Raw genomic sequence first — 22,741 nt, forward strand, 5'->3', positions numbered from 1 at the left:
TAGGTTTAATTATATTTTAGTAGCTGTTTAATAAAAGATGTTAAACCATTCATGCATAGCACAAGTTTTATTCTGCAGACTTGATACTCTCATTTTTATATTTCACTCAGTCACAGCTTAGAGAAGTTGTATAATATTCCCAAAAAGAATGGCTCTTTTGACTGACCATAGTAGCTGAAGAGCGACTCAAACATGACAGTGGCTTGCTCAGAATGGCAGTGTAGATGGTGCCAAGTGGCATGAGTTTGGCACAGTAGAGTGCAGGTGGCTGGCCAGCAAGAGCAGCAGCCACATAGGAGGGTGCACAAAGTGTGCTAGGAAGTTGGGTGGGTAGCAAAACTGATACTTGGGATAACTCATGCTGAGGGAAGCAAGCTGTCATGTTGTGAGCAGTCCTGCTGCAAGAACTGAAGACTCCCAAAACCATGTGAGTGAGCTTGGAAGCAGATCCCTTCCAATCAAGCCTTCAGATGAGGCTGCATCCCCAGCAGACACCTTGGTTGCAATTCCATGAAAGACCGTGGTCCAGAGGGATCCAGTAAGCCACACCTGGATTCCTGACCCACAGAAACAGTGAGATAATGTTTGCCGTTTTCATCTGCTAAGTTTTAAGGTAATTTGTTTATGCAGAAATAGATAATATAAGGTGCAAAAGGCCTTGGAGTTCCTTCAGGAATCCCACTTTACAAATGTAGAAACTGAGGACCAGAAGGAGAAAAATCACTAACATAAAGTCTGGAGATGACTCAGTCACCAAATCCTCTTGCTGTCTGTCTTTCTCATGTTTACATTTTAACTGGGTCCTTACTTCGTAGAGGGGTGGCAACCCATTTGTTATGTTTGTGTTAAGGCCTCTGGAGCCTCATTTAACAAATATTTTTTGAGTGTCCACTGTGTGTCAGGCATTGTTCTAAGTTCAAGAAATACAATAGTATATAAAAACAGATAATAATCTTAAAAAAAAAAAAAAGAATGGCTCTTTTGATTGTCACACAATTTTTCCAGTGATTGTTTTTCTCTCTCTCTTCAGTAGTTAATCTTCTGTGCTAAACTGTTACATAATCAACACCAGTGAATCAAACCTCCTGGTATTCATGCTTTCTTATAGTCTTCTCTCACAATGATTCCAGGCTTTGCCATATGACTTGCTCTGGTCAATGGGACATCAGCAAATTTGACACTAGCAGAAGCTTCAGTATTTGCACATTTGAGGCAGGCCCTTTTAATATGCTATTGATTGCTATGTGAAGAAGATTGATCTAGTCCTTTTAAAAGACCACATGGATCCTATAAATAAATACAATTAAATACAACAGAGATAAATGGGGGAGAGTGCCTTGATTCAAATGATCACTGCCTAGGACTGTGAGAAGGCAAACTATTTAGACAAGTGATGGCCAACAAAGTGGCAGTTGTCATTGATCACAAGTATGGAAGATATCCACCCAACAGCCATCATCCCCTCTTCTTTCTTTCTTTCTTTCTTTCTTTCTTTCTTTCTTTCTTTCTTTCTTTCTTTCTTCTTTCTTTCTTTCTTTCTTTCTTTCTTTCTTTCTTTCTTTCTTTCTTTCTTTCTTTCTTTCTTCCTCCTCTCCTTCCTTCCTTCCTTCCTTCCTTCCTTCCTTCCTTCCTTCCTTCCTTCCTTCCTTCTTCCCTCCCTCCCTCTTCCTCCTCCTCCTCTTTCTTCTTCTCCTTCTCCTTCTCCTTCTCCTTCTCCTTCTCCTTCTCCTTCTTCTTCTTCTTCTTCTTCTTCTTCTTCTTCTTCTTCTTCTTCTTCTTCTTCTTCTCTCTCTCTCTCTCTCTCTCTCTCTCTCTCTCTCTCTCTCTCTCTCTCTCTCTCTCTCTCTCTGTCTCACTGTGTTTCCCAGGCTGCATTCAAATTCTTGGGCTCAAGTGATCCTCCTGCCTCAACCTCCTGAGGAGTTGGAGCTATAGGCATGCACCACCATGCCTAGCTTCTGCTTCTTTCTTGCTAGCAGAACCCTGAACCCTGATTTTGTTTGTTTATAAAGTGGTCAAGTGATTTAGGGAACACCAAGTCCTCCAAACCCTAAGAGATGAATCCTGATTAACTTAAGTCAATCATGGTAGTTTCTTTCCTCTCATTAGTGATTGGTTTAGGAACAGGCATGTGAAACAATTCTGGCCAAAAAAACAGGAGAGCAAGTTTTTTGAAGGGATGTGAGGAAAGTTTTCCCTCCTCTTAAAAGGAAGTGTTCAAAAGGAAACAGTCCCCATTATTTCTGTCTTGGAATGTTATGTGAAGATCAGATTCCTAGAATAGCAGCAATCAATCATGAAGCAACAAACCTAAAGGCAGAAACCCACATGCAAAAGAGGCCAGAGACATGTCATTGAGTCATTCTGAGTCATTGAATTAACCAACCTTAGAGAAGTTTATACCTTTAGATAAATAAACAATATCTCAAGTGATAAGTGCTATGAAAAAGAATAAAGCAAGGTAAATGCTGAGAGACTATGGAGGAAGGTGGTATTTTTATATGGGATGGTTAAGAAAGGTCTCTCTGATTTGCGATGTTTGAGACTCAAAGGCAGTGAGGGAGAAAGCCAAGTAAGATGTTTGAGGAGGTGTAAAGTGTATGTAGTAGATTCAAGGTTTACCAAGGAGGCCAGTGTGACTGGAACAGAGTGTGTGAAGGGAAAAATGGTAGAAGATTATGTTAGAGAGAAAATAATGGGGTCTATTTATGGAGGGTCTTTTGAATCATGTTAAGCACTGCAGATTTTACCCTGGTTATAAGTGGAATCATTATAGGGCTTTGAACAGGGATGAGACATGATTATAATTTTACTTTAGAAGGATCACCCTAGATAAAGTATGGACAATAAGCTAAAGGGTAACAAAGGCAGAAGCAGAGATTAATTAAGAGATCAATATCCAAGAAAGACATGATGGTGGCTCGGGCCAAGATGGTGGTGATGGTGGTGAGGAGGAGAAGTTTCTAAAGCAGAGCCACCAAGATTTCCTGATGGCTTAGGTTGGGATGTAAATCAAGGATGATTCCTAGGTTTTTGGCATGAGCAAATTGTTAGATAGGGTTTTGTCATTTACTAAGATGAAAAGATGTCATTTACTAAGACTGAAGTAGCAGCACATGTGGGGAGGAAAGCAAGAGTTCATATTAAATTTGAGATGAAAATCAGATATTCAATTGGAGAAGTAGGTAGAAGTCAGAATGTACAAGTTAATATTTCAGTGGAACAATCAGGCTAGAGATATAAAGTGGAAGATCATCAGTATGTGGTATGTATTTAAAACCATGATAATGGATGAGATCAATAAAAGAATGAGTGTATGTGGAGATGAAAAATCCAAGAACTGACACCTGGAGCACCTCAACTTTTGGAAGTCAGAGAGGTACAGAGGAATCAGCAAAGAAGATAGAAGGAACAACCAGTGAAGTAGAAGGAGAATTAAAGGAGTAGTGTCCTGGAAGTCAAGTGAAGTTTCTAGAAAGAGGGAATGATGATCTCTGTCCAATGCTGATGAAAGGTCTTGTAAGATGAGGATTTAGATTGCTGATCATTAGATACGGCAATGTGGTGGTCAATGTTTCACTGGCAGGAGAAGTTTTCATTGGAGTTATGGGCATAAAAATCTGATAGGAGTGACTTCAAAAGAGAATGAAAGAAAAGGAAGTAGGACTAATGACTATAGGTTACTTTTTAAATGAGCTTTTTTCTATACAGGGAATCAAAGAAATAGGGTGGTAACTGAAAGGAGATATGGGATTGCAGAGTTTTTAAAGGTTGGTAGGTATTACAGCAGGCTTATATAATTGAGAGTTAAATCAGAATGGTTGGTAACAACATATTCCTGGAAATTCTGAAATATTGGGAGACAAGCTCAACAATTCAATCCCTAAAACTATCCCTGCTCACCTCTCATCAAATCACAAAACCCAGAAGGCCTTAACAATCATCTAGTCCAACTCTCTTCTTTTTTTAAGAGGAAACTTAGAAACATAGAAAGGTGCCCTATTTAGCGAGGCACAGTGGCTCACACCTGTAATCCCAGCTACTAGGGAGGCTGAGGCCAGGAGTTCAAGACTGCAGTGAGCCACTGTGCTCCAGCCAAGACCCTATTTCAAAAAAAACCAACCAAACAAACAAACAAAAAAACCCCCACAAGAACAAGAACAAAGAGAAAAACAAAAAAAGAAAGGTTAGCACACTTACCCAAAGCCATGTAACTGGTGAAAGATGTAGCTTACCCTTTCTACCTCACCATACTTCCTTTAGTGTAGTTAAAAAGGGAGAAGGTAAGAGAAGCACCAATGTCTCCTTTCATCCTGGTCCTCTCATGTTTCCTCTTAAGAGTCAAAGGAATTGACTGTGTCCTCAACACTCTGCTGCAGTCAGGAGAGCTTCTCTGTAGGTACCATACACAGCACACCCACCCGCTCTCCTGTACAAGCAGCCCTGGGACCCGGGTCAATTTAGGCCAATCAGGATCTAAAAGAGCTTTTAGATGCATGTGTCTAAAAAGCTTTTGATTATGGAGACTGAAACCAAAATAATATAGTCTAATTTGAATTGATAACCTCCTTTAGGCAACCATTATTTTTTTTTCCTCCCAAGCCTGGCTGAATGCCCACCCTTTAGCACAGCCCTACCCAAAACCACCATATCCTAGTCACTAAGCAATTCCATTTGTATTGCAACTCATGGAACCAAGTATCTCAGAACCAATGGGACATCTAGAGGCTTTAGTTCTGAACCTTCAGATGTTTATTAAAAATCCAAATACATATAAGGAGGATATAAGTTAAATGGAATAATAGGATTCTTTTGGGTTGCACAATTAAAACAAATTCCAAGGTATTTTTATCAAATACCTACTGATGGGGGGCAGGTGAACATCTGAAAGATATAGGTTCTTCTGTTCCCCTCTTTATTTCTGTAGTCTAGTCAGGTCTGAGCTTTCTTGGCCTCAATATTTTATGGCCTGTGGTCCAACAAAACAGAAGTATTTTCTCTCATGTTGTAACAAATAAATTATACCAAAAACATTGGGGAAACCCCCAACAAAGTCATTTTGCAGTTATAAATTCAGGGCAGGTTATTTCTAATAATATCCTTGGTGGAAATAACTTATGGGTAAACCCCAAGATTGTGGTGTGTTTAAATGCAAAACAATTTAAATGTTTCACTTGAGAGCAACAGAAATATTTAAAGGGTTATAAAAAGTAAGAAAATGTTTATTTAATGATGAGAAGACTAAAGTTGCAGCCTACATCTTCTTGCATTTTACTCCATTTTAAGTAACCATAGTTATTTAGCCAATGCTAAATCACCTAAATATCTAATGAAGCAATTTTTAAAATTATTGATATCATTTTAATACTGGATAGCATTGCTGTCAAAATTCTAATTTTTATTCTTTTAGACACTGAAGATCACAACAGTGCAGGATTTACTAGACTCCACAGAATATTACAAGGAAAATAAAGTAAAGTCAGTATGTGTTGACCATTGAAACTATTCCTACTTCTTGTCATGCTATCTATATAGCATAGTTTTCAAGCCTTCCTGTTACTAGAATGGAAGGCCGGGGAAATAACATATGGAAAAGAAAACTAAATCTTGTTTTGACCTAGAAAGAAAATTACACCCTCTTCCAAGTTGGAAAGAATTTGTGAACTAAGGATGATTATGATTTATTCAAAGCTCTAAATCCTGGGTCTTCATTATTGGCAGGAAGGCAATGAACATGAAAGTTCAAATCAAGAGTATGTTTTTTTTCATATTACCAAATCAATTTAAGACTAAAAATATTTAGATCTGGCAAGCTGATTTCATCTTAAAACAAGATATTTGTGTAAAAATGGTACTAGTGTGAAAAGGAAAGAAGACCTTTGCTCTCAGAATCATAAACTTATTTTTTCCTAATCACATTCTGAATTAGGCAGTATTTTTTACCTTGCTTAGCAGAATTGTTTCATTGAAGGAGATCAAGAAAGCTTAAGCTTGAATATATGAATTAAAAAGAGCCAGTACTTTGATTATTGAAAAGTCCTGTCATGAGGAACACTTCTGCCCAACTTTTTAAGCCTAGGCAATTAGACCTCCACATCAAAGACTAAAGAAATGTTGGATGTTTATTTGAATAATTCAACAACAGTTTCTGTAACTTAAATATGAGAAGTGGGTATTTTGCTTTGCTTCTTTCTCTTGCACAATGGGGATTGAAATAGGGAGGAGAAATTGCTAGGAGAGGATAAATTGCTAGGATAGGACCAGTTTCCAGTAAGTGTTTTAAGTAGTTTTCCTAACTAATGTTTTGTTTCCTGTGCTTGCAATTAATTTACCTTGCAGCATTTTTTGATCTTTTTAAAAACTGGTTAGCAACTAGTAACATTATAACCTTACCTCCTTTTCAGAAAATAAATTTGAACAATTGATTCTACGTTCTTGAGACACTAAATGTTACAGTGAACGCTGGGATCTCAAAAAGATTTCTCTTTCTGGAGCAATACAATTAGTGGGTTTTCACAATGATTAAGTGGGTCATCTCTGACAAGAAATTATTGCTCAGGGAATAAGATTTGACTTCATTCCCTCAGAGTGATGGTCAAGTTCAGAAAGCTCCACACAGAGCACCCTTTGACGAACACAGACGTTAGGAAAGGAATGAAGTGTGAGGCTCCATCAGTTTCCCTATCTAGGTCTTCATCCACCTGGTGAAATTGTCTGACCTCCGGCGTGGGCAGAAACGCAGACGCTGAGGAAGCGCAGAGGGAGAGAGGAGCGCTTCGGATCTCTGCTGGCCTGGCCGGCCCGGGTCCCCTGCAGCGGAAGAGGGACGTCTCAATCCCTGGGCTGGGGCTAGGGCGGCACCGAGCTTACGCCCCGAGAAGCCCAAAAGTCTCCTCGGGACAACCGAGCTCAGGTGCAGACAAGCGCGAGGCCTGGCCTCTGTCCCTATCTCTGCTCTGCGCTCCGGGAAGAAGAGCCCTGGCCTCCTTGCAGGCTTGGTAAAGACACGGCGCCGGGTTCCTCTCCTTTCTTCTTGGGGTCGGACACGCCAACAGGTCAGGCTGTTTTCCTGCAGGGACAGAAAGGAAAGTCTCCCTCCAGTCTCCTCACTCCGGGGGCCCCACAGAGCCCCAGCTCCGCGCCGGAAGTTTGTTTCGTCCCTGTGGAAGTCTTTGCCAAAGCCTCCCGCCGCATTTGCGCCTTCTTGAGGATTGGCTTCGGTCGCGGTGGCGGTAGGGCGTAGCGTTCATGGAAAGCTGCGTACCGCCACAGAACCGCGCACTGAAGTGCAAGTAGTCGCGCGCCTCCGACCGGGTTTCGGGACCAGATGGCAGGCGGAGCTAGGTGGCCGCATCGCTGGCCTCGGACCCCTGCCTGCCACCATCGCCCCGCACTCACGCTCCGCACTCTGCTCCGGGGAGCGCTGCTTACTTGCAGAGGGCAATGCGCAGTGCGCGGTGCCTTGGGGTCCAGTGGCTCTCACAGCTGGAGGAAGGCGCAAAAATCCAGCTAGACTGCCAGCTCGCCATGACTGTACCAGGCTGGCATCGGACTCCTAAGGCACGAAGGCTTTTAAAATAATTCATCAAATGTCTTTTACTGAGGATAAAGACATAAATGATAACAAAAGAGAAAAAGGCGCTCACATTTGTAAGACTTTGTTATGCGTACATGGCGTGAGCTCGCTTTTCTTCATTAATTCACGCGTCAAACGTGCCTTCCTCGAACGCGTATGGGGCAGCTCTGCTCGTGCGTGACAAGCATCATTCTAGCCCCTCCCAGGCCCTCCAGATATGATCTTCCCCCGGGTTTTCAAGAACACTGCAAGGTAACTGCTACAACAGTTCTCAAAAGGACTGTAAAGTCTGGTGATCTTGACAAAGAAAGGCACGGTCATGCACAGGAAAACGTTGTCTAACTTACGTGCACTGCCAGTGCCGGAGTCAATCCCAGTTTTTGATATTCTGGAGAAAATGGACTAATGTCGAGGGTTTGGGGTATGTTAATCGCTGCCTTGAAGTAAACAAGGAGTCCTTCAGGGTGATTTTGATTATAATTACTGTTTACTTCTTTTTTAAAAAAAGGTTTGAATATGTAAAATCAATGCTACTTAGTCAAAGAGTTACAATTACAGTTGAACTAAACCTGTAGTCAAAAAAGTATTCATATCCTAAGGAAAAATACAAAAATTGATGACTGTGATTGTAAAGGGTAGTGATTGGTTTCCTATGTCCCATATGATTATGCGTATTATGAAGAATATACAGGAAAGCATGCATATCAAAAAGAAAATTTTTTTCTTTTAGAAAATTTTGTAGGTGAAAATGTTGAAATTGTCAGTTGAAATATCTAGTGAAGTCTAACATTAGCCTAATATAAAACACAAGTGACAGAAGGGTACAGATGCAATATTCCTCTTGGGAGATTAACTCTTTCTCTTCTAATCCTCCCTTCGCACCTCCGCCCCCGAATTCGCCACACAACTATGGCAAGGCAGTCCATGTTTGGGGGTGCCAGACACAGGTAATCCGACTTTAGAGCTCTTTGCTGAAGCAAAAGGTGGTTTCTACGTTCCCCGGGCAGGCGGGCGCGCGAGGCGGGGCAGACCCGCAACGGCTGGCCCTCGGAGGAGGGGACGCCTGCCCACTCGCTGCTGTTGCTGCTGGGCTGCTCCCTCGGCCTGGCCCACCCGCAGCCCCTCTGTGGCAGCCGTGCTTCCCTGCTCCTGCCTCGGCCCCCGCCGGCTCTCGCAGCTGTTTAGGGTTTACGGTACCAGAGGAATTTCAAGCTTCTCTTATTCCCCCACTCCGCCCCGCCTTGAGTCTGGTCTGTGGACACCGCGGGCTTTTCTAGCTCCATCCAGCTCAACCTGAGGTTGGAGGAGAAGCCCCAGAGCTGCGATTCGACGCTGCCGGGCCGGCCGAGGTGAAAGCACCTTGCGGAGGACCCTCCGGCACCCGGCGCCGGCACGCAGGGGAAGAAGCGCACAACCGAGAAGCGCCGCATTCGCCCTCGAAGCTGCACTCTACGCACATCCTCAGGCTTCCAACCCGTGTCCACGCCCCAACTGCAGAGCGGGGAGGGTGATGTCGTAGGGAAGCAGCGACTCCGAGGGGAAGAATTTGGGTTTCTTTTTGAGGCATTGCTGAAACTCTGGTCCCCAGCCCCGGGCAGGGGTCTCCTCGCTCCCCGGAGTCCCACAGGCCTGAGCTGCTGCTGGGCGGGCGCGGTAGACAGGTGTGTGCGCCGAACCCGGAACACTGGGAGGCAGCTGCGAGCCAGGGCAGAATGCCTGGGGCGCGTCCGCAGGAAAAATCTTCTGGCGTCTGAGCAGCTCCTGGGTCTTTCGCTGGCGCTGCAGATCCGCTTGCGCAGCTGGAGCCGGGGGAGCAGAGCCGTCCAAGCCAGACTTTGCAGACACGCACGCCACCCAGCGCCCGCCTAGCACTGGTCTCAGCCTGGAGTTCCCTCCGTTAGGCAGAACACTTAGCGCGTAGGTTTGGATTCTTCAGCTGCTAGCATCTGTCTCCAAAGGAAGCGCAGTGTAATTACTTTCTTATCCTCAGTTCTTAGAGCGATACCTGGCACACAGGATCATACGTTAAAATATTGGCTATTTCACTAAAAGGTATTGTTGAAAACCCACTCTGTCCCGGGCACTGATACAGCTGTGAATGACGTAGACAAAGCCTTGGGCCTCATGAAGCTTACATTCTGTTACCGCCCAACCAGGTTCATTGCCCGCTGCTTAAAAGGAAGCTTACACGCTGAGACAGCAGGTGTTACAGCAGAGAAAGGGTTTAATACCACAGGTGCCATACGAAGAGATGGGAGGAATTTCTCAAATCCATCTCCCCAAAAATTTGGGAGAAAAGATTTTTAAAGACAGTTTGGCGGCAAAAGTCTAAGCAATTGGATCTAGTATTTGGCTGGGTTCTTAGAACTATAGAAAATTGTCTTCTTTGCCAAATGGGTTCTTGGGTGGAGGGTGTAATACCAGCTGAGTCAGTTCCTCGGTATGGGCCACTGTTCTGGGTGGGTCATCCATTCCATCGGAATGCAGGGCCTGGAAGAGATCTCAAAAACTAGCGTTAGGCTTCACAAGGGTGATGTCATTTACGTGAAAACTGAAGTGCAAATATAGCAATAACATTCTTTGGGGGGCCGGCAGATGGGAGGGGGAGAAGGGGATGGGTATATACACACATAATGAGTGCAATGTGCACCGTCTGGGGGATGGACACGCTTGAAGTTCTGACTTGGGTGGGGCAAGACGAATAGACGTAACCTAAACATTTGTACCCCCATAATATGCTGAAATAAAAAAGAAAAAAAAAGAATATCACCATTAGCTATGTGACTCCTGAGTAGCAATTATAGAAACGCAAACAAGGGGACAGTGGCTGGTCATTGTCATTATTTTTAGCTATGCCTGTGCCTTTGCAGAGTTTCAGGCCCTTACCACAGTTCTCCCCTTGTACCCCTTTTTACCCCTAATTTATAAAGGGTGGTTTCATTTCCAGTTGGTTAAGTGAACAACAGAAGAATAAGGTTGTCAAGAGGAACTGTAGAAGAGATAGTACCTATGAGCCACTTTCCTATTGGCTATCTCAAAAAGGACAAGAAAAGGTGTGGTGACATGTGCCTGTAGTCACAGCTACTCTGGAAACTGAGGGGGGAGAATAGGTTGAGCTCGGGAGTTCAAGACCAGCCTGGGCAACATCCAAGACTCTCATCTCAAAAAAAAAAAAAAAAAGGATGAGAGAGATGGTAAGACATGATTGGAGGGATCTCCCACAGTGGTCAGCTGTGTGTTCTACAGACATATTACTTACTTTCTTATGGTATTTAGTATAGTTTGTCTTTGCCTAGGGAGGAAGGTCTGTCTTTTAGGTATAAATATGATCCGCCATTTCAGTCTCATGGAAGAGGACCCAAAGAAGATGAAGACTTAATAAGTAAAGTGAAAAAAGGGAATAAGGAGAAAGGGACATTTAGACAGTCCAGTGATTAAAAGCAAACCAAAAAAATGCTAGGGCTATCATGCCCCTTTTTCCCTTCTCACAAATTAAGATCAAGGACTGCCAGTCAAAGGAATTAGAATAATAAAATAAGTACATCTGACAACTTCATCCTCATTACTTCCTGGCTCTAGTATACTACAGTCATACCTCATTTTATTGCACTTCACTTTATTGTGCTACATAGATATTACACTTTTTATGAGTTGAAGGTTTGTGACAACCCTGCATTGAATATAAGTATCAGCACGATTTTACAACAGCATGTGCTCACTTTTTGTCTTTGTGTCACATTTTGGTAATTCTCACAATATTTCCAACTTTTTCATCATTACTATATCTGTTATGGTGATCTGTGATCAGTGATCTTTGGAGTTACTGTTGTAATTATTTTGAGGCTCCATAAACTGCACTCCTAGAAGATGGCAAACTTAATTGATAAGTGTGTGTTCTGACTACTCTACTAACTGACCATCCCTATTACTCTCCCTTTCTTCAGGCCTCTTTATTCCCTAAGACACAATGATATGGAAATTAGGCCAATGAATAACACTATAATGTCCTCTAAGTGTTCAAGTGAAAGGAAGAGTCACATGTCTCTCATTTTAAATGAAAAGCTATAAATGATTAAGATTAGTAAGGGAGGCATGTGAAAAGCCAAAACTGGCCAAAAGCAAGGCCTCTTTTGCCACATAGTTAGCCAAGCTGTGAATGCAAAGGAAAAGTTCTTGAAGGAAATTAGATGTGCTATTCTAGTGAACACACAATTAATAAGAAAGCAAAACAGCCTTATTGCTGATGTGGAGAAAGTTTTAGTGGTCTGGATAGAAGATCAAACTAGCCACAATAGTTTTTTAAACCAAAGCCTAATCCAGAGCAAGACCCTAACTCTCTTCAATTCTATGAAAGCTGAGAGAATTGAGTAATCTACAGGAGAAACATTTGAAACTAGCAGAGGTTGGTTTATGAGGTTTAAGGAAAGAAGCCATCTATATAACATAAAACTGCAAGGCAAAGGAGCAAGTGCTCATGGAGAAGCTGCAGCAAGTTATCAAGAACATCTAGCTAAGGTCTTTAATGAAGATAGCTACACTGAACAACAGAGTTTTCAAAGTAGATGAAACAGCCTTACATTTGAAGAAAATGTCATCTAGGACTTTTAGCTAGAGAGGATAAGTCAATGCCTGACTTCAAAAGATAGGCTAACTGCCTTGTTAGAGAATAATGTAGCTGATGATTTTAAGTTGAAGCCAGTGTTCATTTACTATTCCAAATTTCCTAGGGCCCTTAAGAATTATGCTAAATCTATTCTGCTTATGTGCTCTATAAAGAGCAATAAAGCCTAGGATGATAAATCAATACATCTGTTTATAGCATGGCTTACTGAATCTTTTAAGTCAACTGTTGAGACCTACTGCTCAGAAAAAAAATTCCTTTCAAAATATTACTACTCATTGACAATGCATCTGGTCACCAAGAACTCTCATGGAGATGTACAAGATTAATGTTATTTTCATGTTTGCTTACACAATATCCATTCTGCAGCCCATGGATTAAGGAGTAATTTTGACTTTCAAATCTTATTTAAGAAATACGGCCTGGGTGGTGGCTCACGCCTATAATCCTAGCACTCTGGGGGCTGAGGCAGGCGGATCACTTGAGCTCAGAAGTTGAGACCGGCCTGAGCAAGAATGAGACCCCGCCTATACTAAAAATAGAAAGAAATTAATTGGCCAACTAAAAATATATAGAAAAAATTAGCCGGGCATGGTGGCACATGCCTGTAGTCCCAGCTACTCGGGAGGCCAAGGCAGGAGGATTGCTTGAGCACAGGAGATTGAGGTTGTTGTGAGCTAAGCTGATGCCATGCCACTCTAGTCCAGGCAACAGAGTAAACTCTGTCTAAAAAAAAGAAGAAGAAGAAGGAGGAGGAGGAGAAGAAGAAAAGAAATACATTTCATAAGGCTATAGCTGCCATAGATGGTGATTCCTCTGATGGAACCAGGATAAGCAAATTGAAAACCTTCTGGAAAGGATTCACCATTTTAGATATTATTAAGAACATTTGATAATTCATGGAAAGAGGTCAAAATATCAACATTAACAGGAATTTGGAAGAAGTTAATTTCAACCCTCATATATGACTTGGAGGGTTTCGAGACTTCAGTGCAGGAAGTAACTGCAGATGTGTTGGAAATAGCAAGAGAACTAATAGTGGAGCCTGAAGATGTGACACATGAATTGCCACAACTCATGATGATGACTCTTCTCCCTCCCTTCCATATTTAAAGTACTTGTATGATGACTACATTGATCCTACATAGGTAATCTAGGATAATCTCTTTATTTTAAATTCAGCTGATTATCAACCTTAATTCCATCTGCAACCTTAATTCCCCCTTGCCACGTAATGCGACATAATCACAGGTTCTAGGGATTAGGATGCAGACATCTTTGGAACTCAGGCCCGGCATAGTAGATTAGACACCTAGTAATGGTTACAGAGCTCTTATTTGAACCCAGTTAGTCTAGTTTAGACTGTGGTCCCCAACCCCTGGGGCTGCAGACTGGTACCAGCCTATTAGGAACAGAGCCACACAGCAGTGGGTAAGCAGTGGGTGAGCTTTATCTATATTTACAGCCGATCTCCATTGCCAGCATCACTGTATAAGCTCTGCCTCTTGTCAGATCAGCAGTGGCATTAGATTCTCACAGGAGCTCAAACCCTGCTGTAAACTGCATGTGCAAGGGATCTAGGTTGCCGGCTCCTCATGAGAATCTAATGCTTGATGATCTGAGGTGGAGCTGAGGCGGTGATGCTAGCACTGGAAAGTGGCTGCAAATACAGATTATCATTAGCAGAGAGGTTTGATTGCACAATAAATGTAATGCACGTGAATCATCAGGAAACCAACCTCCTTGTGGAAAAATTGTCTTTCACAAAACCAGGCCCTGGTGCAAAAATGGTCGGGGAACACTGAGTTTAAAGACTGAGGCTTTTCATGTTTTCTTTTGTTTTGTTTTGTTTATTGAGACATATTCTTGCTCTGCCTCCTGGGCTAGAGTGCAGTGGCGCTGTCATAGCTCACAGCAGCCTCAGCACCTGAGCTCAAGCGATTCTCCTGCCTCAGCCTCCCTAGTAGCTGGGAACTACAGGCTTTCACCACCATGCCCAGCTAATTTTTTTTCTATTTTTTATACAGACAGGGGTCTCCCTCTTGCTCAGGCTGGTCTTGAACTCCTAGCCTCATGCAATCCTCCCACCTCAGCCTCCCAAAGTGCTAGGATTAGAGGTGTGAGCTACTATGCTGGGCCTGAGTTCTTAACTAATACACTTATGTATTAGAGTCTTAATCTGTTGCCCTAGGTAGAGTACAAGGGTGTCATCTAGCTCACTATAACCTCAAACTTCTGGACTCAAGAGATCCTCTTGCCTCAGCCTTCTGAGTAGCTGGGACTACAGGAGCACAACACAATGCCCACCTAATTTTTCTAATTTTAGTAGAGACAGAGTCTCACTCTTGCTTAGGCTGGTCTCGAACTCCTGACCTCAAGCATTCCTCCTGCCTTGGGCTCCCAGAGTGCTAGGATTACAGGAGTGAGCTACCATGTTCAGCCTCATTGCAATGTCTTATTACTGGATAAATATAATTTTCTTTTAGAGAACCTCTCTCTATCTAGGTTGACAATTATAAATTACCCAGTCTGTGATATTCTCTACTAGCTGCACAAAACTAACACACTTTTCCATAATTTAGAGGATTATTCATCCTCAACAAATACAGATATTCAGGAACTGAAATAAAGGGAGACACAGGGAGTAACTAGATAGAGAAGAAAATGTTTTTTTTTTTTTTTTTTTTTTGAGACAGAGTCTCGCTTTGTTGCCTAGGCTAGAGTGAGTGCTGTGGCGTCAGCCTAGCTCACAGCAACCTCAAACTCCTGGCTCAAGTAATCCTCCTGCCTCAGCCTCCCAAGTAGCTGGGACTACAGGCATGCGCCACCATGCCCGGCTAATTTTTTGTATATATATTAGTTGGCCAATTAATTTCTTTCTATTTATAGTAGAGACGGGGTCTCGCTCTTGCTCAGGCTGGTTTCGAACTCCTGACCTCGAGCAATCCGCCCGCCTCGGCCTCCCAGAGAGCTAGGATTACAGGCGTGAGCCACCGCGCCCGGCCCAAGAAAATGTTTTTCACAATAAAGAATATTAGTACCAAAGCAAAATAACTAAAGTAAAAATTTAATTAAAAATGAGAAGATGGTCTCCAATAATTGTGTTTGACAGGAGAAACTTGTACTACAAACTTGAAATAATGTGTTTATGGTAGTGTAGCCATGAAATTTTATTGAAGCTGTCTTGTTGGGTGAAAAACTTATTGCACTGTAAATCAGAAAACTGGATTCTAGTTGCTCTTGCCACTAACTAGCTAAGTGAGCCTGATGAAGCCACTAAATGTCTAGGCCCTAGTTTCCAGGAAATGATATTCATGCTGCTGGAGAAAGCACTGTAATAAGAAATAGGATAAATGCTTTCTTGTCACAGGAGTATGCATGGTGGCATCAAGAATGTATTAAATACATTCCTATTTGAAAAGCACAAGATAAATTGAAAATTGAAGTGGACAATATTGAATTATTTCATTAAGTTTAAATTATGTGACTGGTGAGGACTGAAAAACAATACTCCTAAAATGATAAAGAAACACTTAAAAAATCATTGGCAATAAGAAGCAAATCTACATGGTTCATCATCTTGTTGTATCTAGGTAAGCTGGGATATCTAGAAATTTTAACAGCTTTTGTAAATTGCTCTATTCCACCAGAGGTACCCTTAAATGAGGTTAGTTTTTCGTTCAAGTCAATTTAACTCAGGCCACAGAAATGATTTTCCCTGGAACTAAAGAAGCCTAAGCTCCAGGCCCCTGACTTGCACTGTTCCTGTGAGCACTGGGAGCTTCTGAGTATTTGGTGTTCTGGGTGGGAAGTAGAAACCAGGTCACATACAAGAAGTTCTATGTAGCATTTCTGGTAAATTCCCTAAAAGAGTTCACAGAAGGAAAGGAACTGAATTTTGACAGCTCTAGTAATTTGTTGTGGTTCTTTTTGCATTCTAAATACAGTATCCACTTTTCAACCTAATTCTGTATCCATTCTGTTATATCAAAGCACATACCCTAATTATATGAGTCAGATTTACATACCTATTTTCTATGTCTACTATGTGTTATGCCCTGAACTAATGGAGATACAAAGATAAAGGAGTTCACTGTTTTGCGGGCAGAAGAGTGCAGAATTAGATAGAAAACAGAATTAAGGGCTAGTTCAGTGATAGAAACAAAGTATAACAGTAGCACATAGAATAAAGCATTAATAATACTAATTTGTTGCAGGATTCTTATCTTCTGGATGATGCCCGGCTGCCAAAAAAAAAACAAAAAAAACCCGAAGAGAGTTGGAGAAATCCTGAATCTCTGTTAAGTAGCCCCTGGCCTGGAGTTTAAGCTAGTGCCTTTTCAAACATTTTTGACTGTGATCTGTAGTGTAACAGACAATAGCATTCATCAAATACATGCTCTCCTACATTTCTCAGTCTCCCTGAAAGTTAAATTCACGTAGAAATAAATGCACTTAACATCCTGACCTTATATATATACATACATATATAACGGGATCAAATTTGAAAATAATATCCTTGTTATTTCTGACATTTTTTTTGTTCTTTTACATTTAGGAAAATGGTTATCATGCATAATTTCACCACACCCTAACTGGTCTCTACCCATAATGTGAAAAAAATACTGTCTTAAACTGCTTCAGAACACTGATCTTCTAGGAACAACTTTCAGGTGTGTCCAATTATTTAGAAACAGATTTCGAAGTTTTATAATAAATGCATTGTTACAATGATAATGAAACAGAAAATACAAAAACATTACTTCATCTTGCAAAATTATTGTATTTTTGCAGTATGCTTTTTGTTACATATATGTGCATGCATGTACATATGTGTACATACATGTGCATGTTTTCCGATATTTTGCAAAACTAGTGGTTCTGCAGCATTACAAGCAAAGACTGCTGCTCTAAAAGTTTGCGCTTTAACACTCCCAAAGAATTCCATTAAGAACACATTGAGGCTGGCTCGGCTCATGCCTGTAATCTTAGCACTCTGAAAGGCGGGGGGCGGGGGGGGGGGGGGGCGCGGATCGCTCAAGGTCAGGAGTTCGAAGCCAGCCTGAGCAAGGAGACCGTGACTCTACTATAAATAGAAAGAAATTAATTGGCCAACTAAAAAAAAAAAAAAAAAAATATATATATATATATATATATATATATATATATATATATATATATATATATATATAAATTAGCCGGGCATGGTGGCACATGCCTGTAGTCTCAGCTGCTCGGGAGGCTGAGGCAGGAGGATTGCTTGAGCCCAGGAGTTTGAGGTTGCTGTGAGCTAGGCTAATGCCCCGGCTCTCTAGTCCAGGCAACAGAGACACTGACTCAAAAAATAAAAATAAAAAAAAAAAAACACATTGGTGGACACGGTGAGCATTGTGTGGAGGAAAGGGCATGCCTCCAATCCTGGCTTGGGTGAGGCAAAGTCCTAACATGTAACCAAAATGTTTGTACCCCCATAATATCCTGAAATAATATTAATAAAAAAGAACACATTGGGCCTGGTGCCAGTAAGAACTCAATTAAGAACACTAGATCCGTGAGGCCAAAGTCATCTTCATTCATTTCTCCTTCCAATACAAGGAAAAAGAAGTGAAGTCATAATATCTCATGTTTTATTATTATTACAATGCCATCATCCTGTTTTGGGAGGCCTGGAAGACAGAATGATAGAACCTCTAGCTGGGACACTTCCTCTAGGTTACGCCCACTCAGTGACTCCAGTGCTGAGGACCTAAGACAGAGCTGTACCAGCTCTAGGCCAGAACCGCACCACGCTCTCGCGAGAGCTTTCCACCCGCCGCGAGCCTCCGGGAGCACTAGTTCCCGTCTCCTATCTCAGCTCGCCCACAGGTCGTTGCCGCCCCGCCGGCTTCCTCCGCTACCGCGGGGCGGGCCGGAACTTTTGTCCTTAGGAACTGGTTTCCACTGTTGAGTGTTGCCGGCCGGCGTCAAGGAGAATAGGGTGCCATCCTTTTCCTCTCGCCGTCGCTGCCGCGGAGCGGAGCCGAGCTGATTTGATCAGGGAGCGCGGTTACCGGACGGGCTGGGTCTATGGTCGCTCCGCGGGCCGCTTCGCCGGCTGGTGCTTTTTTATCAGGGCAAGCTGTGTTCCATGGCAGGGAACTTTTGGCAGAGCTCCCACTAGTAAGTGGTCTTCCGTCTTCTCACCTGGGGCCGGTTCGTGGGGGGGCGGTGAGTAGTGGGCCTGCGACTCCCATGGGCCTGGATCCCGGCCTCAGTCCCGAGCGCCGGCGGTACTCCCGGGAGGTGGCGGCTACCGGAAGCGAGATGAGCTGCTCTGAGGTGACTCTCCTTCACGCCCCCGGGTCCGGTTTCGGGGAGGGAAGGATCTGTGAGCTGGAAGGGTGAGGGAAGGGGATTTAGTCTCTGGAGAAGAAAGACTTAGGTGTTTAATTTCGGATTCTTGGATTAGCTAGGCCGCGAGGAGTGAGATGGAGTGGGCACAGGTATGGAAGTGTGACTCATTTCAGGACTGTGAGGCTACCTGTTCAGGACAGTTGTGGCTTGCTTTTGCCTGGAATTTCTTCAGAGAATGGGCATCGTGGTCTTTTGTCATTCACCTTTTATCTCGAGTGGATATCTTATTCCGAGGAGGGGAGTCAGACTTATTTCTGCCTACTAACTGCTTCCTGCCACTACTTTATGTCTGGATGGAGTTTTATGTTGATAAGGTATAGAGCAGGTGCTTTCAAAATGTATCCATTTCTTTAGCCCTTGCCTTATATTTTGTTTTAAAAGTGCATTTTCCAGTAATTTGTTTGCCTGTTTCTTTAACCTTTTTCATGAATAAGTTTTTGTTTCGTCAGTGACCATGGGATAGCTAGAGTAATGTTAAAAACACTTAACCCAAAATACATTTCAGCAGGTGGAAGATATGTGATGGGGCTAATTGAACATTAACTAGGCTTTCCACTGTATAGTTGAAAGATGAACGGGACTTGATAAAGAGGATAATAATTTTTAATTCTAAGAAAGCATTAGTGGCGGGGCGTGGTGGCTCACGCCTGTAATCCTAGCACTCTGGGAGGCTGAGGTGGGCGGATCTTTAGAGCTCAGGAGTTCGAGACCAGCCTGCGCAAGAGCGAAACCCCGTCTCTACTAAAAAATAGAAATAAATTAGCTGGACAACTAAAATGTATGTGTGTGTGTGTGTGTGTGTGTGTATGTATGTGTGTGTGTATGTATGTGTGTGTGTGTGTGTATATATATATATATATATATATATATATATATATATATATATATATTAGCCAGGCATAGTGGCCCATTCCTCTAGTCCCAGCTACTTGGCATAGTGGCCCATTCCTGTAGTCCCAGCTACTTGGGCAGCTGAGGCAGGAGGATCGCTTGAGCCCAGGAGTTTGAGGTTGCTGTGAGCTAGGCTGATGTCACAGCACTCTAGCCTGGGCAACAGAGTGAGACTCTGTCTCAAAAATAAATAAAGCATTAGTAACTAATTTAAATTTTGATTCTGTGAATAGGATCGATTCTTACTGTTCATTCATTTTTTAGCCCTTTACACGAGGAAGAAAAGAAACAATGGGCTGAGAAACCTATTAAGGAAAATAGGTTTTCCTTTTGCTGTGAAGTGATTCAGTGGAGATGAAGTGTTATAGAAGCTTTACTACTGATTATGTTATTTTTATTTTGCATTGTTTCACACGGTGAAATATTTGCTTGGACAAAATTACAATAAGTTTTGGTAGCAGAGAAGAGATATCCTATAAACTTTGAAAGAAGCTGAGAGAATTGACAGCTGTTGATTGTTGGTTTTTCACTTTAAATAAAAAAAGATCCTTCTTTCCTTTTAATAAGTGTTCTCACTATGCTTTCATTTACTCATGGCATTATAAAAACAGGTTTTTCACTTTTCAAGTGTAAAATTATTATAAAATTAAATGTGCTTCTTTGGTGCTGTCCTTGCTTTCCAATTCAAATTGTCCTGGAGGAAGAGGCCAATTTGCCTTACTTAATTACTTTGTGAATTATGGGGTCCCTGATCTGCATAGGGTAACAAGTGTGAAAGACAAGATAATTCTGGAAAAACAAAGAAAAATTTATGAAAGGCCATTGTCTTAGGTGAATTTGTGAAAGAGGAAAATTGACAGGAAATATGCTGTATGTCATGCCTCTAAGATGGACATTTTCACACTTTAACTCTGAAACCAACATGGCAATTTTTTTTATAGTAGCACACAAAATTATAGTGAATCTTACATGTAATAAATATTTGTGAAATTTATCTTTTTAAAAATGTAAAATAACTCTGTGGCAATGAAACTGATTAGCAAATCACAGTGTATTTTAGAAAGATGTAGTAGACCTAAACACATTCTTTGAACAAAATGAACTAGAAGGGCACTAAATATTTGCTGTTTGATTGAATGGATTACTGAACAAGTTACAAAAATAAAAACTACAAAACCAACTGTGGATGCTTTATTGTATCAAAAAGAAACTGACAATAAATTATTTAATATGTAGAAAATAACATGAGATCACTATATATGGGATATAGCCAAAGCTGTATTTATTAGAAAATCAACATCCTGAATAACAGAAAATAAAAATAACTCAAAAAATTTACTTAAGAATATTAAATAGGAAAGTAAAATAAACCCAAGGAAACAGAAAGGTTTACTAAAAGTAACACTGATACTAATGCATTAAAAGGGAAAAAAAATTATAAGAGCTGATGCTTAGAGAAAACCAAAACAGTAGACCAAACAACTGTTTGTTAAATCAAGAAAAAAGTGATGATACAAAAATAAATATTAGGAATGAGATAAATTATTTCCATGGTGATAAATTTGAAAGCCAAAACAAGTTAGGAAAATTACCAGAGAGCAACTTCTTAAAAAACACTCCAAGCCCATATTATTTCATCGGAAAATTCTTTCCAACTTTTAAAAGGATTTCCCTTTGAAATTGTTTTAGTCCACACAAAAAGAAGGAAAGCTTTCTAGTTCTCTTTATAAAGCCACAATAATGCTTATAGGAAAAACTAAGGTGACACTAAAAATAGTCTCACTTTTGCATATCGATGCAAGCATTATAAAGTATTACTAAATGGAGACTAACATTACATTTAAAGTATAAAACATGACAAAGTGAATTTTACTACAGAAATAAAGTCAATATTAGGAAATATGTTAAAACAGTGAAGGCATTAAAATACTATTAAAATTTAACATCTGTTGTTGACCAAAGTTCTTACTAAAACAGAAATAGGATACTTCTTTAACATGAAATGTATATCAAAGCATCAGCAAGAGATATTTAATGGCAAAACATTAGGATGCCTATTTAACATTTTCAGAATATGCTAGTCAGTGAAATTGGTAGGAGAATGAGATATAAAAAGAATGGTAATTATCAATATGTGGATAAAATTAATTAGAAAATTTGGTTAAAAAATTATTAGAAATAAATGTTTAATAAGATGACTAGTTACAAAATACAAAGATAAACTTTTTAAAAATGAATGGTAGAACCGTATAATTTACTTACAGTAACAGAAAATATACTGTGGAAAAAAGTTAAGAAATGTACAGGACTGGTAGGAAGAAAACTTAAACTCTATTGTTGAACAAAGATTTTAATAAATGGAGTTTAAATTGTAGCATTGTAAGATATAATTTCTTCCTATATTGATCTTTAAACTTAATGCAATCCCAAACAAAATTTTGAGTGGATATTCTTTTTGGGAACTTGACATAATGATTCTAAAGTTCAGGTTTTAGAATAATAAATTGTGATAGAATAGTCAGAAATTTTCTAACGAATAGTAGCAAGGGGGTATTTTCTATACCAGATATTAATTATTTAATTTTCTATGTTTTAAAATAGTATGGCATAGGAACAAGAAAACAAATTAAAAATAGGTAATTATAAAGAAGATCCAAATATAATGGCAGAATTATAAATAAATACTTAAGCAGCATTTGGAACCATTTACCAAAACAAATAGCTAGATCCCTACTTTCTACTTTATACCAAAATAAATTCCAGGTGGATCATAAATTGAAAGAAAAAAAGCCTTGAAAGGTGTTAAAATATGGGTAAATTATTTTTATCATTTTGACTCAGGGAAGACTTTTCCATGAATGGCAAACATAAAAGTAAAAGATGGAGAGATTCAAATAAGTGATTCAGTTTCAGATTTTTGTATTATGGATAATTAAATATTTAGAGATATTTAAACTTGGGAGAAATGTTTACAGCTTATTTTATAGACAAATTGTTTATTATCCATAATGCACAAATTTTAGATCAAAAGAATCTCGTAATCATAAAAAAATGGCAATCTCATTAGAAAAATGGTGATATTAGAATTAACATTGTACAAAAGAAGAATTATATTTAGCCAATAAAGGTATGAAAAGATGTTTAACTTTAGAAGTAAAAAAAAAACAACAACAAAAAACCAGTAACATAATACTTTGCCTTTAAGTTACAAAGTATTTAAAAGACGGTGAGTAATCCATAGGGTTAAATATTTTAAGAGA

The 22,741-nt window shown here is 40.6% G+C and overlaps 2 protein-coding genes across 5 annotated transcripts in view; both read left to right on the plus strand.

Annotated features, from left to right (window-relative positions):
• The window catches only part of USP45 (ubiquitin specific peptidase 45), a 224,715-nt gene that overhangs the window by 75,655 nt on the left and 126,319 nt on the right, over nucleotides 1-22,741 (plus strand). The window lies entirely within an intron of this gene.
• The window catches only part of CCNC (cyclin C), a 116,897-nt gene that overhangs the window by 75,649 nt on the left and 18,507 nt on the right, over nucleotides 1-22,741 (plus strand). For 2 of the 4 annotated variants that reach the window (XM_012738820.3, XM_012738819.3), the window contains exon 2: nucleotides 18,224-18,356. In XM_012738820.3, the coding sequence (XP_012594274.1) occupies nucleotides 18,325-18,356 (32 nt within the window). In that variant the 5' untranslated portion in view covers nucleotides 18,224-18,324. Of the gene's footprint in view, nucleotides 1-18,223; nucleotides 18,357-18,386; nucleotides 18,516-22,741 lie in introns of those variants that run through there. The other 2 variants (XM_076003105.1, XM_076003104.1) reach the window with 2 other exon arrangements.

Source organism: Microcebus murinus, chromosome 5 (assembly GCF_040939455.1).
Source record: "Microcebus murinus isolate Inina chromosome 5, M.murinus_Inina_mat1.0, whole genome shotgun sequence".
Taxonomy (NCBI): Eukaryota; Metazoa; Chordata; class Mammalia; order Primates; family Cheirogaleidae; genus Microcebus; species Microcebus murinus.